This window comes from Symsagittifera roscoffensis, chromosome 9, assembly GCF_963678635.1.
Source record: "Symsagittifera roscoffensis chromosome 9, txSymRosc1.1, whole genome shotgun sequence".
Taxonomy (NCBI): Eukaryota; Metazoa; Xenacoelomorpha; order Acoela; family Convolutidae; genus Symsagittifera; species Symsagittifera roscoffensis.
Window position 1 is genome coordinate 38,851,402 of NC_087070.1, and position 17,789 is coordinate 38,869,190.

Below are 17,789 nucleotides of genomic sequence, written 5' to 3' on the forward strand. Positions count from 1 at the left end.
ACAATTTATGTTCATTTAAACTAATTGTTCTGATAGGTATTGACATTTTATGTTCTTTCTGTATTTGTGAAACTTGACTCTTGAGAAAAAATTTTGTTGGCCCTTTCCTTTTCATAGCATTTTCGTCTAAAATGCCTTATCTGTAAAAAAATCAATTTTGTTTTTGTAGCATCCGTCTAATTTGCTTATCGTCTAATTTCCTAGGCCTCCGAAAGTTATTATCTGATGCTGGCCGTATTTGAGTGTTCCTCAAAGTGCTAGTCTGTATCATAAACGTTAATGAAAAAAATCAACAGACACACAAAACACAAGAGGAAAAATGATTCAATTCAGTTAATGAGTACAATGGCACGGAAACAGCAAGAAAGTTCTCGCTGATTTCCAACAAGTCGCATTACTAAATCCTCAAAATGAAGACCCCGAAATGGGATCCCAATGAAGATGATGCTGTTAACTCATATTGTAGTCTTTAGCTTTTTCGATTTTGAATATCATGGTTGTGTTGCCAAGATTAGCAAAAACTTAAGCCAAAATTTCCACAATCAAGTCCTCAAGGGTATCTTGGCAAGATCTTGGATTGTGAACAGTGCGAGAATGAGCTTTGTAAATTTGGTTGAGCAACCTGGATTTCTTACCAAAATCATATTAAGCGCCGGTTTAAAAGATCTCAACAGTTCTGATCATGTTTCTTGGATAACTCGAAAATATTCAAGATATTAGCCATATCTTTCAAGATGAAAATACTGGGAACAAAAAAAGAATTTTGAAGACACTTTCAGACGTTTTTCTGGTAGTTGCATCGTGAACAACAAGGATATTTTATTGATACCATCGAGTGCAAGCCACCAGTTAGAGGGATTCGACCCCCTGCCGATTCAAAGGGTCCCCTGTGTACTACTTTGAGATATCCATTTTTGGCTGACTGATCTTAAAGTTTTTCTAAGGGCACCTTTGGCGCCAATTTATACTAATTTTGAGGGGGGAGTGCGCGCCGAAAAAACGCAATTTTTTGGTCGAAATTTTTGGTCCAAAAAGTGCCCATAAAAACGCCTTTTTTGGCCTTTTTTTCAAATTTTTTCCTGCGGCGCAGATAATGTGGTCAAATTAGGGTCTTTATAGTGATTTGGGAGAGCTTAGAGAACATCAATTTGTTCGACCTAAAAAAAAAAGAAAAAGGTCGACAAAATTTTCAAAGTTTTTTTTTGAACATCCGCCCCACCCCTCGAGAAATCCGCGCCTGACTGACATGGTTTTGCAAAAACGCTCGGCGTGAGATTAGATTTGATTATACTCACAGTCAGAAAAAATACTGGCTCCGTAAACGTCACTGTTGCCTCATAGATCTCCTTCTCGACAATTTGGTAATTGTTAAGACTACTTCGACGCACTGCTCGTTGATACAAGATACATATTGTGTAAATCTTTATGATTTCATAATTGATAATTTAAAAAACTCTTAAATAACTAGCTGCAGCAATTTAATTCAAAGCAGTGACAGTAAAAAAAGAATAATTGGGCCACTCAATTTACCAAAACGTCAGAAACAAGTTATGATTTGTGTTTGTCTACTAAATAGTGCATTAAGACCTCACACTCGGTTACTTCGTTATAGTTTCAAACAAATTTATTTGACATGGTATGAAAGTTTCGAATCAATTCTGGCCTTGAAGTTAAAGCTGAACCAAAATAGTAATGTGAAGTTTCGCAGCTGCCTTTATATCGGTGTTTCCTATTTTTTTCTTAACTGTCAGAGACAGATCATGTTTGAATAAAAAATATTTTGAAGAAACGGACTTTAAGTTATTCAAATAATAGACGTCTCTGAAAAAACGCTATCAATTTGCAATGCTTTTTTGACAATTTAAAAGCATTTCGAAAAGTCAGTTGTAATTTCAACGCCCTTTCACTGTCTCAAGGTCAAAATTATTTCAGGTATCTAAGACGTCGTTCAACAATTTTGTTAGAAACTACAGTGCTGACTTAAACTATTCAGACAAAATAAATAAAACTTGAAATTTATTAAGCATTTGTCTCGAATTGGACTGAAAAATGTATGAGGGCCGAAGTTTCTTAGAGTTTCAGCAGAAATAATATGATGCAATTTATTTTGCGTGATTCTGGCCTGAAATTTTACTACCATTTTTTAAGCTAAACAACAATTACGCCATAACAATTGGTTCAATTGCTGGCAAACATATATTAATGCGGGCCTTTTAATTCATCCAAAACAAAATTCAGAAAAAAATTTGATCTCAAAAAATGAGGCAGAACTTCGAAAATTTGTTTTTTATCAAGTTGCTTTATATAGTAAAATTGACATTTCTTTGGCCACAAACGGAAACAATTTAATTATACAACATTGAGACGGTTATAATCCTCTTACATTTTGTTGAGCCATATCAGAGTCTCACCTTGACATGTTTTGCCAGCAACGGAACCAATAACTTTTTGATTAACGTGATTGGCGTAAATTTTGATTGACTAAAAAGCAAAACGATCATTTTTTCAATACTTCACAATCTTAATTCTGCTGAAATCTTTTAAAAAAATAGTCATAATTTAACACAATTTGAGTAAAAACAGGTTTTAGATTTTTAGTTTGGTTTGTTGTGTGTGGATAAAATAAATCAGCACTGTATAATGATTTGGGTATGCATGTGGAAAAATCATTTTAGATGATCATTTTTAATTGCTGGTGAGGTTTTGACCAAAGATAGCGAACGAAAAAAAAAACAGACAATTTTCTCGATATTTCAGTTAATTAAAAATGACAAATCGAATTATTTTTCCAATTATAGGAAAATGTGTATACAATCGTATATATAAACGAAAAACCTATCCATTATAGAAACAAGGCTGCTCGTATACTAGGGCAAAGCCTTGAATGTTCCTACTGCCAGTTAATTGGTATTGAAAAGTTAATGGTAAAGTAAACATTGCAAAATCAAAAAACTCAACAATATCATACATGTGGAAAAACTTGAGTAAAAACAAAGTTGGCTCGCCTCAATTCAATTTGGAGCGGTTCTGTAGTGAAAAAAAATTCTCCATGCCTAAGTAAACTTTCAGCATCATTAACGAAAGTGTCACAGCACGCATAAATTAGTCCAGACCATGGTCAAGCTGGCAATTTTCAAATCCTCAGATTTTTAGCTGAAGTTAAAATATCTTTTTCAAATTTGAATTTGAACTCAAGGAGTCAATATGGTCAAGTGAGTGGGAAATTTTTTGCTTGAAAAACTATGCTTTCAACCGCCGAAATTTGAATGAAAAAAGCAAGGATAATCGGTTGCTGTGCACTTATTACGTAATGATCCACCGACAAAAATTGAACAAAGATATTTCAAAAAACTGAAAAAAATTGAGTTTTTGTTCACAAACATTTCTCATGTTTTCCCAAATTTACTTCAATTTTTTCTCATCAAAGTATGATTGAGCTACAGGAAAAATGCCAAGCTAGTCGAATCACTAACTTAACTAATTTTGAATTTGTAGCAGATTTGATGAAATGGGATATCAGCCAATATCGTCTATTTTCTTCATCTTTCGTCTAAATTAGTCCAAGGACCAAAATTATCCATACCAGTTTTTCTCGATACTGATTTCTTTTCAGTTTTTTTTGTTAGAATCAAGTCAAAAAAAGTTTTAACATGATGCCACACTCAAAACACTACAAATTTTCCTTGAAACAGAGTCAAAATTGGCCTTTACGAGAGTTGGCGATACAAATTACCCCAAGCAGTAACTATACTGCCTTTCTTCGAAAATCAGAATAAAACTATTAGCGCATTACTTTTGTTCTGATTATTACGTGCAAGCTTCGCAGAAAAATTTATACAAACCAAAAACATAAGAAAAATGAGTAAAATTAGATTAATCTGAAAAAAACTCACAAAAAATTCACAAAATTTCTAAAATTTACAAAAAACAGATAATTATTCGCACAAATATCTTTAAAAAATTTGTTACTGGAGATTTGATTGCTCAAATTAACGCAAAGACGAACTCTTTGATAAATAAGTTCAAATTTATACTAATATTAAGAAGTTGTCGGATCATTAGTGAAAATTAGCGAACGTTTCCTTGTGTAGTAAATCCTGATTAGCTCTACAGACATTTCACATCAGTTGTTTCTGATTTAGTTCAAAATTGTAAACAATTAACGCCCTGAACTTCACAACGCAGAAATTTCTCAAGCGGCAGTTTTTCTTATAAAAGCATCGCAGAAGTGGTTAAGCATCGCAAAAAAATAATTAAAGAACAACGTGATCTGTAGATGCTCATAATGGTCTTTCAAAGAAAGTGTTGAATATTTAAGAAACGATGTTCAAAAACTTTAATCTTTGGAGTCTTTAGCGACTAAATTATAGTTAAAAAAACACTGTAATCTGATGCTTTTATCCCATCGATGAAATTAGAGTGTTTTCAGATAAAAAATACAAGTAAAATTACATAAAACTTCAACAACTTATATATAATTGAATTTCAAGCCTTGAATCTCAATTTCTTACGAGCTCTTTAGCAAAGTTTTCAGCATGGCCTGCAACTTTTTGTTAAAAAATGCCGTCATGAGAGCTTTCAGCGCGCTATTATTTCTCAAGGCGTTTTAAAGTTTCTAGTGATTAATCAGTCAGAAAGGGCTATCCTAAAATAATGACAAAAGGACTACTTGATAAAAATTTTCCAGAAAGAATTGAGATGTTCAACCCAAGATTCGAGTCTTTTCAACCCAAGATTCGACCCAAGATTTAACCCATGATTCGGCTCTGTTCGACCCAAGATTCGACCCATGATTCGACTCTGTTCGACCCAAGTTACGACCTATGATTTGACCCCGTTTGACTCTACTTGACCCCGTTTAACCCGTTGTTCGACTTAAATTAGACCGAAGCCTTCAAATGACTGTTTCAGTGTGGGCCGAAAAGTGCACATTGTTCGACTATTTTTGTCTAATTAAATGAGGAAAATGAGTTTTCGCTGCACTTGTGTACGCTGTCAATCAAGTTTCAACAGGCCTTTTGAAAAATTTGTAAAAAAAATACAAAAAGACGAACTTTTAATTGGAGCCTGTAAAATGTTGGTTCAGCTTTTATCAAATTACATGACGCTTAATTGGCTTTTATCTCATTATTTTTTGCATATGATGAATAAAAAAAGATTGTGACATCTATGAATTTTGTTCGATATTATTAAAGACAGGTGCCGTTAAAATATCCGATATAGTCCAATATCAGAAACAAAAAGATTTTGTGATATTACCGCTAGAGAGCTAGTAATTATGACATGGCACATTTCAAAGCACATTTTTTATGGGGCAAATTAAATACCATATTGAACTATGGATTAATGATATCCGTGATTGTGCTTTGTGTTTAATTGTCTGAGATTATGAAATGAAAAAATGCTAGCGATCTAAGTCCAATGAATAAAAAACGCGATTCATTAATTTTTCATGCAATTTTGTATATGTTTGAGTGTACGGGAAAGTGAATTAGTATTTATGACTAGCCGTTTTGACAACCTAGATACAAAATTTTCCGACAACAATCTAGATAAATAGATGAAATAGAGTTATTTTTTGACATGATGCAGCGTGGCGTATTTCAACCACTCTTTGTCTTAAAGCAACCTTAGCTAGCAAGACACATTTTTCTTCGGATGTTGGGAAAAACTTGTGATATTTTTCATTTTAGCTCCAACTAGTACTTAAAGGCACAAGTATAAGGCTATTACTCTCCGCATTGATAAAATTGTCTCAAAATCACTCTAAGTAACAAACGAGGGTTTAGACAAGGAAAAAATTTGGTTTCAAAAAAATTGAAATCTTTTCAAACTGATCACATATTAGGCTAGAAAAATTAACTAAAAAGGGTTCTGAGCCAATCTAAATACATCAATTTGTGTTTTTTTTTCACTTTTTGTTTTTTTCAGTCAATTTAAATCAATTTGAACACATTTAAAAAACTTTTATTGGTTCCATGACAATCGATTTTTATTGGTTCCATGACAATCTACCCGATTCCAATTTACCCTTTATTCCAATCTACCCTATGCCAAATTACCCCATGCCAATTTACCCTATGCTCTATAAATAGTTCAACTGGTCAGAGATAACTGAGCTGACTATCTTGGTTAAGGTCGCCAAACAAGGGCTTAGAAAAAAAATAAATTGATCAAATGTTAAGCTTAGAGAAGAAAAAAGTTCGAATGAAAAGTTTTGTATGATAGCAACTTTTTCCCAAGTTTTGTGCACCTTTCAAAACAAAAAGCAGGTCATAAGCTTGGGTAAGTTAATTGTTCCCAATGTTTTCAGTAAATATAAGAAGTTGTTAAAAAAGTTGAGTTAAAAATGGTTTCGCAAAAATTGCTGAAAACATTTTGGATGTATTTCAATACCCTAATTATGGAAAACAAAACAAGTTTTATTTATGAATGATAAAAATTTCTAGATTGTATTTAAAATGAACGCACTTTAAACAATTTAAAAAAAAAAATTTTCAATGATTTGCCTAGTTAAGTGCATTTAAGGGTTTGATAAAAAATTTTGAACCTAAGTTACGAATTTACAACTTTCATGTAGAAAACGTCACTTTTAAAAAAAAAATTTCAAAGAAAACTTTTTTGATTTTGTTGGAAAAACTTTCATTCCTATTTCGTAAAAAGTTTAGAGACTAGTTTGAAAGAAGTTTAATTCGACTTAGGAGAAATTCAAATGGTTTTCATTAAGCACCAAAGTTCACCTAAGTTCATCGATTTCAATGATATTTTCAAAATCCTTAAAAAATCATTCGTTGGTCTTTGGATATGCAAATATTGGACGTTTTAAGCAGAGGAGACATGGTTAACTAAAACTAGACATCCCAAACTAGACCAGAATACTTTGTTCTTCTCATTGATTACTCGTTAAGAAGCGTTTGAAACAGGCTCAAAGACACTTGTTACCAGTAAGATCAATAAATTTATAAAAAATACAGCTTATACCGAAGTGGTCATTCTTAGACAAAAAGTATGCAAGAAAATGGGGAGAAAAGGTCGACAAATTGCCATATAAGGTTGATATTGATTTTGTTACATTATATAATAATTTTATTTGAGATTAATAAGCAATTTTTTATATTTGCAACTTTTTTCGTTTCAGGGTCATTTTAGACTCTCGTATAATTTAGTTGAAGTAGAAAAAAATTTGAAATTTTTATAGATTTTTAGGAAAACTGTGACAAAAATAAATTCCTGTAAATCTTCGAAGAAACTTACACAAAAAGACTGCAAAGCAAAAAAAAAGAAAAAAAATCAATTTCGGAAAATTTTTTTTTTGATACATTTCAATGTTGCTCTATAGGCAAATGCTGCTATCAAATACTACTCTACAGGAAATTAACGGCAAGCCAAGAATAAAAAACTTTGCCTTTTTTTCTCTTTTTTTTCTTTCCAGAGAGCTATCTTTCCAGAATTTGAACCCCTGGCGACTCAAAAGGTCCCCCTAATCGGTACTATTTACGACATTCATTTTCAGCCGAAGAACCCTAAAATTTATCTAAGATTTATGTTGCCTCCAAAATAAACTAATTGTTTCCAAAAAGTGCCCAAAAAACCTACCTAAATGTGCCCAAAAACGTTATTTTTGGCCTGTGGCGTTTGCTTGAGGCATTCTAAAATTTGACAGCGAAATTTTTTTATTGTGTGTTGGCGATTATCAGAAAAAGTATTTAATTGGCTTTTTCAAAAAAAATGTCCAAATGCTGCAAGGAAATTCACTTTTTGATGAAAAAAGCATTACCAGTCTAAACCGTGCATTTTATTAATTGTAAGCAGATTCCTCAACAGGCCAAAAACAGAGTTGTTGCGAAATCGGGAACATTGCTATTTTTCTGGGATCTTCTTTGCTTTTTTGGAATTATCTAAAATAACTAAAACACTATATTGCTCAAAATCGCACCAAAAACAGGAAACTTTGCGGAATCCACGACAAAATTGCGAAATTCGGAACAGTTTGTGGCATTCTTATGCGAATACTAACATATGTGTTTAGTCAACTTAAGATGTCGTTGAATCTGTAGCTGTAAGTGGAATCTGCAATTTGTAAGCGGAATTCTTAGATTATTGTAAGCGGAATCAGCATAAATTGACAGAATCCAAGTACATATGCGGAATCCGCTTACATTTGCGGAATCCTGAAAAACTAATGTGCCGACAAAGTTAATGTTAAAAATATTTTTACAGGGAATTCACGAATATTTAGTAAGAATTCACATTTTGGAACATATTTGAAGTTTTTTCTCTGGAATCCAGGAACATACAGACACAAAACTGTGCGCCTATAGTTTGGCCTCGTAATGAGGAATAGATTCTGAAACACTCAATGTGGTTTTCGTCATAAACTTGGAAATTGAAACACAGCAGTTTGAAATATTCAGAGGAGAATTAATTCGGAGTCGAAACACAAATTAAGTTTTGTCAAGTGAAGCTGATACCATCTCTAGTCCTGATGGTACTGTATTTCCCAGCCATTAACTTACGTTTCAACACCCAAGTAATTCCCGGCCGACCGATACATAAATAGAGCATGCGGGGCTTACCTAAGCTGCCGAAAATTTTTCCAAGGACGGCTGTGAAGCTGTCACTGAAAAACTGTCTCTGTGAGAAGAGGACCCCCAGACAAATTGAAATATCGCCCAGCGAAATACTCATCAGATAAACGTCAGAAGAGGTCTTGGTGTTGTCAACAACTAACACCAGCAGCACAAACAAGTTCAAAAGTAGCCCCAAAACAACAATAATGCACATGACAAGTCTCAAATAATCGCCAACTGAATTATAGACTTCGAAAAAGTGTTCACATTCGCTCAAATGTGAGCTTGCGCTTTCAGGTATGAACAAAATGGAGGGGTCTTCTAGTTCTGAATAGTCTAAGTTTTCTGGGAGGAAAAAGTATTTTTCAAAACTGCTGTCAAAATAATGCAGGCAATCTGCGATCAGATATATAGAAACGTTATTCATCTCGACAGAAATACAGTCGCGGATACAGTGAAACAAGAGAATGAGAAAAAGAAACAAAGATTCTGAGAGAGAGAGAGAGAGAGAGAGAATTAGGAAAATCAAATTATGGCAAGCTTATAACTTATTAAATCTCCTCCGAATCAATCAAAACGACTTGCGAAGATCATCAGCAAAACGGGTGATGCATGAAATTACATTGAGAAAAATAGATGCGCATCAATTAAATCACAATTGAAAGGTAACTCGGATACAAAAAATGCTGGTTAAAGTTTAATTCGCGATGTAACACAATTTGGGACAACATCAAATAAATCTAATTTACGGTGCTTTTAAAAACAAATGATGCCGTGGAAATAATTTTTTATGGAAGCGATATGTTTTTTAGTTATTTTCTCATTCAAACGTCTTATTGGTTATTTCTCAAAGTCTAAATTGAAAAATTTGCAAATTTTACTGCTCCTTTTATTGCTGGTGGTTGGCCGAAAAAAAAAGACCGAGTCCAATCGATGGTAAGAAAAAGGAATGGACTTATAGATAAATAATTGTCGTAACAGATCTGAAATCAGTTCAGAACAAGATATAAAATCAGCGTAAACCTGAATTTATTAAGCCCCCAATAGTGTTTTCAGCCTCATTATCTGTCTCTGCTGCGTGAAGAAGGTAATCTTCTCAAAGTGTTGTTTCATCCAGCAAGGGTGTAGAAAAAATAAGCAGCCAGGAAAAATTATCATAAGCAAATATTAGCAGTTTTCTAAGGAGAACAAACAACAAATAGACAAGTTTCGGTCACTAAAATGACAGTTGTCAGAATTTTTTAAGCTTAAAAAGAGTGCGCAGAACAGCGCAGATCCGCCGATTTTCGACGCTCTTTTAGGGTGTCGTAAGAAATTTTGATCAAAAGTTTTGAGAAAAAACGTAAGAAAATAAAAAAACTGATTTATTTTTGAGAATGTGTCCTTCCCTTGAATGATTACAATCCACTTTTGAAACTAGAAGTCGATCAATTTTTATGACTTTTAGACTTTTGCAGTTCGATCGTGGAATTTGCCTTCTCCTTTTATCAAAGAAAATGAACTGAACTTGAAAAGAAATCAAAAGTCAAACCGCGAAAAAATAAATTTGAGCGTGAACACATTTTAGGACTTTTTCCAGAAAAAGAAAAAAACAAAAAAATTACCAAGACCTTTTCAAGAGTCTTTACTACTTTATTTACTCTTAAAAATCATTTGAGATATGAAACACTCATAAAGCAAGCGTTTCTACAATTTCTTGCGAATTTTTCCAGCAGTTAAAGTTGGAAGATATCCGGTCTCTGGCCATTTCTTGTGCAAAATACATGAAAAAATCACTAAAAAAAGTTCAAATAATGGGGAAGCATATTTTAAATATCCAAACACTTGATGGTTAATCGTGCAGCAAAACATGTCAAATGGCAAGCAAAAATTGATTTGCATTATTTTACAAAATATTTAAATTTTGTGGCAAAAAATCAGTGATGGCAAAAGTAGCACCGCACCGCTCGCGGTTAACTTTTCTTCGGTCGCGCAGGTTGCGGACACACCTCTTTGGTCCTGCAATAAATTTGGAAAAACTGGTTTTTGGTCGTGACAGTCTGCAAACCCCAAATTTTGCGATAGTTCGATCATAAAATCACAAACTCGGCCGGGGTAGCAAGGTCAATAAAAGTAGCCTTGTGCTCAATTTTAATAAATTCAAAATCTGCGCTCGCAAAGATATCCATTTACAGCTCAGATTAACCGATAGGAACTAATTTTTTATTGATGGGTTGGTATTTCAAAAAGCAAGCCAGATTTGATTAATCTATAGGCGGTGCACTTCAATTTACCATGAATCGCAAAAAAAGCAGCCAGGCATCAACAGAAATCCCAATTAAGTTCGTCTACCATTCATTTTATTCAGATAGTGCAAGATTGAAAAAACGGCTGTTGTTCATCAAGCCGACATATCTACAAACCGCCATATCTTGAAGCCCATATTACATCAGAATTATGTAAATTACACCAGAATTACGTAACAACCGCAAGTGAACAACGACAATCTGTTGTATTGTTGCTTTTTTTTTTATTTTTCGGCTTGTTGCAATGATAAAAATTTTCAAGTTGTTAGCCCTTCGGCTTGTTGGCCTACCACCGAAAAAAACTTACTTATTAAAAACTTCAAACTAAAGTATTCCGACAATGAAGCACAAAATAATACTTAAATCAATGCGGATTCGGATATTTGGCTCAAATTTTATACGAAGTTGAGTTTCTACATGGTAATTGATCACAATAATGCGTGAACAGACTGATGTTATGCCATGTAATTGTAGGCATGGAACAAGAGTTATGTAATTGAATACTATTTTGAGAATTTTGTGAGTGATAATATTTTAAAGAAATTGCAGTCAAGATAAAGAGTTCTTTTCGAAAAATTTTCTCAAGTTGCTGTAATAAATAGCAGTTTCAAAGCTTCGCTCATTCAATTTTGAAAGAAGGGTCCATGAAAAAAGTAATTGTGAGAAATAAGTTCTCGCGTTTTGTTTATTTTAATCAAAGCTAAAATTGAATAAATAAGCAAAGGCGTCCGATTGTTTCCCATAATTTTCTCAAATTTTTATTAGACCGCTGCCTGAGAACTCATTTAATATTTTCAAGGACACCGACGCAATCCCGGCTTAATAGAAAAGACCGAAATTACTAGTAATACAACTCCATACACTAACTCTGTGAAAGAATACTTTTTCAAAAAAATTCATAATCGAAATTTAATTGTTGTTGTTTTATCAAAAAAATTGGTATATCATACTAGGATAGCGTGGTCCCTTGAAAATGATCAGACCAGATCTTTTGAGAAAAAGATACCGGAGCGCTGAAATTGTTTTACAATTATGATTTTGCCATTCAGAAAGATTTCGCAGTTTATTTTCAAACAAATCTTATGTTTTGTTACTTCGTAAAACCTCTACATTATCATGTTAAGGTGGAAATTTCAAAAGAATTGTCATCATTGAGTTTTGATGAGAATTAAGTCAATCCAATAGTAGTTATTAAACCGTAAAATACGTTGAAGCGAGCATAGTTTTTGATATAAACAAGATCGTAGTTATAATTATTAACCTGAACAGGTACTGACTCAGCAGATTTTTGAAATGAACAAATTATCCACAAGGTAGTTTTCAACATTATAGCATACAATTGCTTGCGGAGCCTGCCTATTATAGTTGCTTTTTGGTGGTACTACTCTTTCATAGCAGTACCTTTTATCGTAAAATGAGCTTTTTGGTGTGTACATAAAAAACAAGTGTAATATGTCAAAAAATTCACTAAAAGAGTAGAAAATCTATGAGAATTAAATATTTAGGAATGTTTCCTTTCGCTTTTTTCGCTTCAATTTCTTATGTGACTTATGCGAATTTTAAGTATACTCCTTCTTAATTATCTTTTTTTTCGCAAAGACAGCGTAAAATTTTCATAAATGAGAACGTAGGCAGTTTTGAGTAATCGCATTTTTGTTCCGACCCTCAAAGAAAGAGATGTGATCGAAAAATTATGCTCGGGGTTGCTTTTTCTTTCTGTCAGTTTCCGAATTTTTATGTAATTTGGTTCCAATATTTGATTACAATTCAAGCTTTATGCTTTATGCAAAAATTTTTCATGTTTTTCCACTCTTAATATTTTTTATAAACATTAGTAGCTCACTTCGAACTACATTGTTCAGAAAGTGAGCGGATAGTTTTGATATATGTTTTATGACTTTTTATGACTAAAAAAAAACAAGAAATGACTAACTGCTGGGGTCTGAGACTCGCTACAAATACTATACCATAAAAAAACTATTTTTTAAAAAAAAGCAATCTTTTTGTCTACGGTCGAATCGATTCGAGAAAATTGCCTTGAAAAACCAAAAAATTCACTTTGGTCAGATAATTTAAATCAGTTTTATATTGCTTCTCATAACACGCGTAAACGGTGAATGAAATCGTTCTGAACAGAATTGAGCCATGATTTTTGGTATTTTTAGAACACGAGACCCTAAGTAAATCCTTCAAAACTTTGAGTAATGTGTGGAGGAACAATTTATGACAAAATGAATATAACATTTTTCTTCTTTTTTCATCTCATAACAACTTCTATTAACAAAAAAATATTTGGGCACTAAAGGAAGACAGAGTGCTCAGGGCTTCGTCCTGATATACAATCAGTCTTGTTGCTCCGACTTTCGTAACAAAAGTAACGAAATATTTGAGCTCGGGGTGGGTTTTTTTCTTCTGACAAATTTCGACTTTTTGACTAAACATTTTTGACGGAATTAACTTTTAAATCATTTGAAAACTATTGCTGTCCGAGCTTAAATTTGAAAAGATATTTTACCTGAGATCATTTTTCGTAAAGTGTTGGGCGGGGTTTAAGGATTGCTATTCTGGCCAATATGGGACAATTAACGCGCGATATATTTCGCGCTATTAACGCGTGAGCGAGATTTAATCCGTCTGAGAAATCGTTCCAAATTGGTTCAAGGAAGATACTATGCCATAATTGATTTGTTGATAGGAGCAAAATCTATCACTTTGTATTTAATATGACGTGTGGGGGGATGTTTTCACATAAAATCTCAATTTTTTTAAAATTTTTTTTGTTTAATTTCACATTACGAGGCCAAACTGTGCACTGGATAGGCGCACATTATTTTGTCTGTATGTGCCTGGATTCCAGAAACTAATCTTAAAACATGTTCCAAAATGTAAGTGGATTTCACCTACAAAATTCCGTGGATTCCGCTTACATTTGATTGTAATGCAAATTTTGTCGTCTTATTTGTTGTGTCGCGGATTCCGCAACAAGCGAATATAGCTATTTATTTTGGATTCCGCAAACTGTTGATGGATTCCGAATTTTGTTTATAAATGAACTTGCATATGAACAATTAAAAGTTAGAGCTGGAATTTTTACTTCTAGCAATGCGGAATTAAAAAGCAAGGACTTAACCATTGTCAGCGGAATCCACAAACAAGTCTTAGAACATTGGTTACATAAATCGGTGGATGTCATCCTTTAGTAATTTGACAAACAAAAAAAAATAATTTCAATATTTGGAGTCACTGAGGAATACAACACACAGCATATTGCCAAATTAGGTCAGTATTTGGGACTATTTCAATCCCAAATACAGATTTTGGGCCGAAATTCAGTAATTGTAGTCATTGGGTTGAGAGTGTATGGAACCACAACACACAGCATATCGCCAAATTAGGTCAGTATTTAGGATTCCATCGATCCCAAATACTGGTCAATGTTTGGGAATGATTGAGTCCCAAAAACTGGAATAATATAGAATGAATTAGGAATAAATTCATTGGTTTGAGTCAATAGGCTGACATTGATTAGAAACACACCAAATCGTCGAATTAGTTCAGTAATTGGGATATCATTGATCTCAAATACTGGTCAGTAATTGGGATTCCATTAATACCAAACATTGATCAAGTATTTTCCTATTCTAGTGGAATCGAATCATGTAGTTAAAAGATATAATTTTAAACGCTACTACATATATACATACATGTAAACGGAATTCGCAAACAAAAAGCGGATTCCACTTACAATTTGCGGATTCTGCTTACAGTTGCGGATTCTGCAACAGCTCAATAAAACTATACACATGTCTTTTTGTTTGTTTGCGGACTCCACAAACTGTCTGGATTCCGCAAATACGGTTGCCATTTAGCAACTTTGTCTATTTTTGAAGCGATTTTGAGCTGAACAATGTTTTAAGTATTTTTTGCGGAATCCATAACAGCAAAAAAAGATCGAAGAAAAGTAGCCATGATGTGGATTCCGCGACAAATCTGATTTTGACCTGTTGTGGAATCCGCATACAATGCACAGAATGCACAGTTTGGCCTCGTAATGCATTTCGTTGCATTTAAAATTTTCATCTTATTACTGCTCCATAGACCTTAAAAGTCGGAATATTCAGGGCTTCGCCCTGATACGAGCAGTCTTGTTTGATTTAAAATAGCTAGAAATATTGAGTGAACTAGAATTCTACAGAGAAGTGTAATATTGTTTTTTTTTGTTGTTAATTCGAGCGGCACCTGGCTCTCATATTTGGTTTTCCCACTGGAGCCTCTATCAAACATGCACCGTGACCCAGTTTTATTTTCATCTAATGCGGATTTTACATCAAATGTTGTGCATTATTCAAAAAAAGTGATTGAATTGTCACCTGCGTAAGAGTCCGCATCCAGTTTCAAGCGTAATATAAAACTGTATTGTTATTTTTGCAAGAGCTACAAAATCGGAAGCTGCTTCATTTAGCGCTGGCTTGGTAAACTATTTTTTAAAAAATTAAGTTTTTATCGTGCAAAAAGTTTAGAATTTTCAAATAACTTTTTCAATTGTTTTTTTTTCTTATTCAACTTTTGAAGGTAACCAAAAACTATTTTCTTAAGTTGATCAAGCCTGGCGAACTTTGTAGGGTTTTAAGCCTATTTCATTAACTCTTTTTGCGTTTGCATTTTTGCGTTTGCTGTCATCACACCAGAACAAAAAAAACGACACTGATTTGAAGAAGAAAAAGAGATAAATCCCTTTTATAATATTCGTTGAGATAAATCTTCAACTTGATTGGTTCCATCTTTTCTGTTCCAAAACTTTTTGATGATTGAGTCTTCTAATAAAACGAGGCAAATCTCGCAAAATGATATTTTCTTCTAGCTTATGAAGAAAAAGAAAGGGAATATTCATGCTCGGGTAGATTTTTGGATTCAGACCAATTTATATGAGGCTTCATCGAACATGTTTTCTAATACACAATGAAGATATTACCTTCTTGATGATAAAAGCAAAAAAAAATTTTATTTCACATACGATCTTAAGTCTTAGGTAAAACTCTTTAGATACCTAAACTGCCACCAAAAACCAGTTTTAGACCAGTTAAAGACAGTCGGAATACTGAAGGCTTTGCCCTGATACGATCAGTCAAGTTCCAAATTTTTTGTTGGACGCGAACTGATCTCAAAAACGTGCTAAAGATGCGAGGTCCATCAAAGTTTAGTTTGATTTCAACGTTTATGTTTGGAGGAAGTGTTCCAAAAAAGCGAACACAAAGTCAATTTTTCATTTTAGTTCATAAAAGTTTACAAACATTTTTCAACAAATTACACTAGGGAGACCTAAATGCGTAGACCGAAAACTCCGAGTCTAAAGCAGAGTTTATGCAGATTTTATTCAAGGTTGATTGATCAGAAATGATAATTTTTTAGGGAAAGTAAGAGTGATTCTTTCTGTCAAAAAATTTGTTGAAAACTTCTGAATAGATTAACTTGCTGATTTTTTGCAAAAACGACGATTCCTTGATGATGGAGGTTTTCATTTATGCTAGACTAATTTTGGTTTTTCGACCTACAATTACTGCAAATTTTTACAATGAGTTCTAAATTATTTTGATGTTTAATTTAGCTCAAAGTATAAAAAATATCTGAATCATATGTGTTCAAAATTGACAGTTTGTGGCAGAAACTAATTCATACATCTGAATGTGCAATCGGAGCTCCTCGGGTTTTACCCTTATACGACCAGTTAAGTGGGTTTATATATAAATTTATTTTTTACCGTACAAAAGCAAAAACCAATCGTTGTAATCAAACAAAAACTAATGATTGCTTTCTAATTGAAAACATTTTGAGTACTTTACAATAAAAAAGTCTATATAAAAAGTATTAAAAGAGGTCATATTATTTGGAAGAGTATTACACTTCTAATCGAATATAATATCCCAATTGAAAAAACTAAAGAGAAGGGTGGGGCACGTTGTCAGATTTTTGCTCAGCACTTTAGGACACAAGTGTTCATTGTAGCACAAATTTCATCTCTCTGCCTAAAATGGTTTTTTAGGATCGTTTTTCCAAATAAGTTGATGCTCTTTGATGTTATTTTCGGTGTTAATTTTTTTAACACTACCCCAGTCAAGGTGCTCCATTTATGTTTCGACTGTCTCTACAAAAAAAATCGGCGTGTTTCCTTTCTCGACCAAAGTTCGAAATGATTTGTTTTCTCGACCGTTTCGAACGACATTTTTTGAGAATTTAATTGTTTCAACCCGCATAGATATATTACGACTTTTTCGACAAAAAATGGTTTTTTTTTTGTCTCGACTTTCTGCACCCTAAAAATCTTCCAAAGTCAATTCCAGATTTTTACATGCTCTGGAGAAGTTGATTGTTAAGTGTTGTGTGTATAAACACGCGCCAATCTTCATCAATATTTCATTGAGTAGCTTTGAACGAGCAAACGTAAAAACTTACCGGAGTTCAAAACTGAAGCATCATTATTAGTTTCGTTTTTCACATTATTTGATGACCAATCAAATTCCCGGGTCGAGATGCTCAATTTATGCTTCGAATTTCAAATTCGAGCGCATATCAGTGCTCGACTAAAAGAGAATAGTGGAGACAGGGGTTTGGGTCGAGCACAAATTCGACATACCTCGAGTCAGTCGAGAAGATACCTCGAGTCTGTTCGAGAGCAGTCGAGAACAGTCAAGCACGTTCGAGCACGGTCGAAAAATCCCTCAAGCACAATAAAAAAAAAACCTCAAGCATGGTCGAAGTATATCTTGAATAAGGTCAAAATATACATCGAGCACGGTCGAAACAATCCTCGAGCACGGTCGCAAAATAGCTCGAGCTCGGTCTAAAAATATCTCGAGCACGGTTGAAGCATAACTCGAGCACGGTCGAAACCTACCTTCAGTATGGTCGAAACATATTTCAAGCCCGGTCGAAACAT

General features: G+C 33.5%; 1 protein-coding gene across 1 annotated transcript in view; it reads right to left on the reverse strand.

Moving 5' to 3' along the window:
- LOC134854125 (pyrokinin-1 receptor-like) overlaps window positions 1-9,403 on the reverse strand; it is a gene marked incomplete in the record, with an annotated part of 76,180 nt that extends 66,777 nt beyond the window's left edge. Inside the window, 1 exon segment of the mRNA XM_063870245.1 lies at window positions 8,577-9,403. Within this exon segment, the coding sequence (XP_063726315.1) occupies window positions 8,577-8,997 (421 nt within the window).
- Window positions 9,404-17,789: the final 8,386 nt, after the last annotated feature.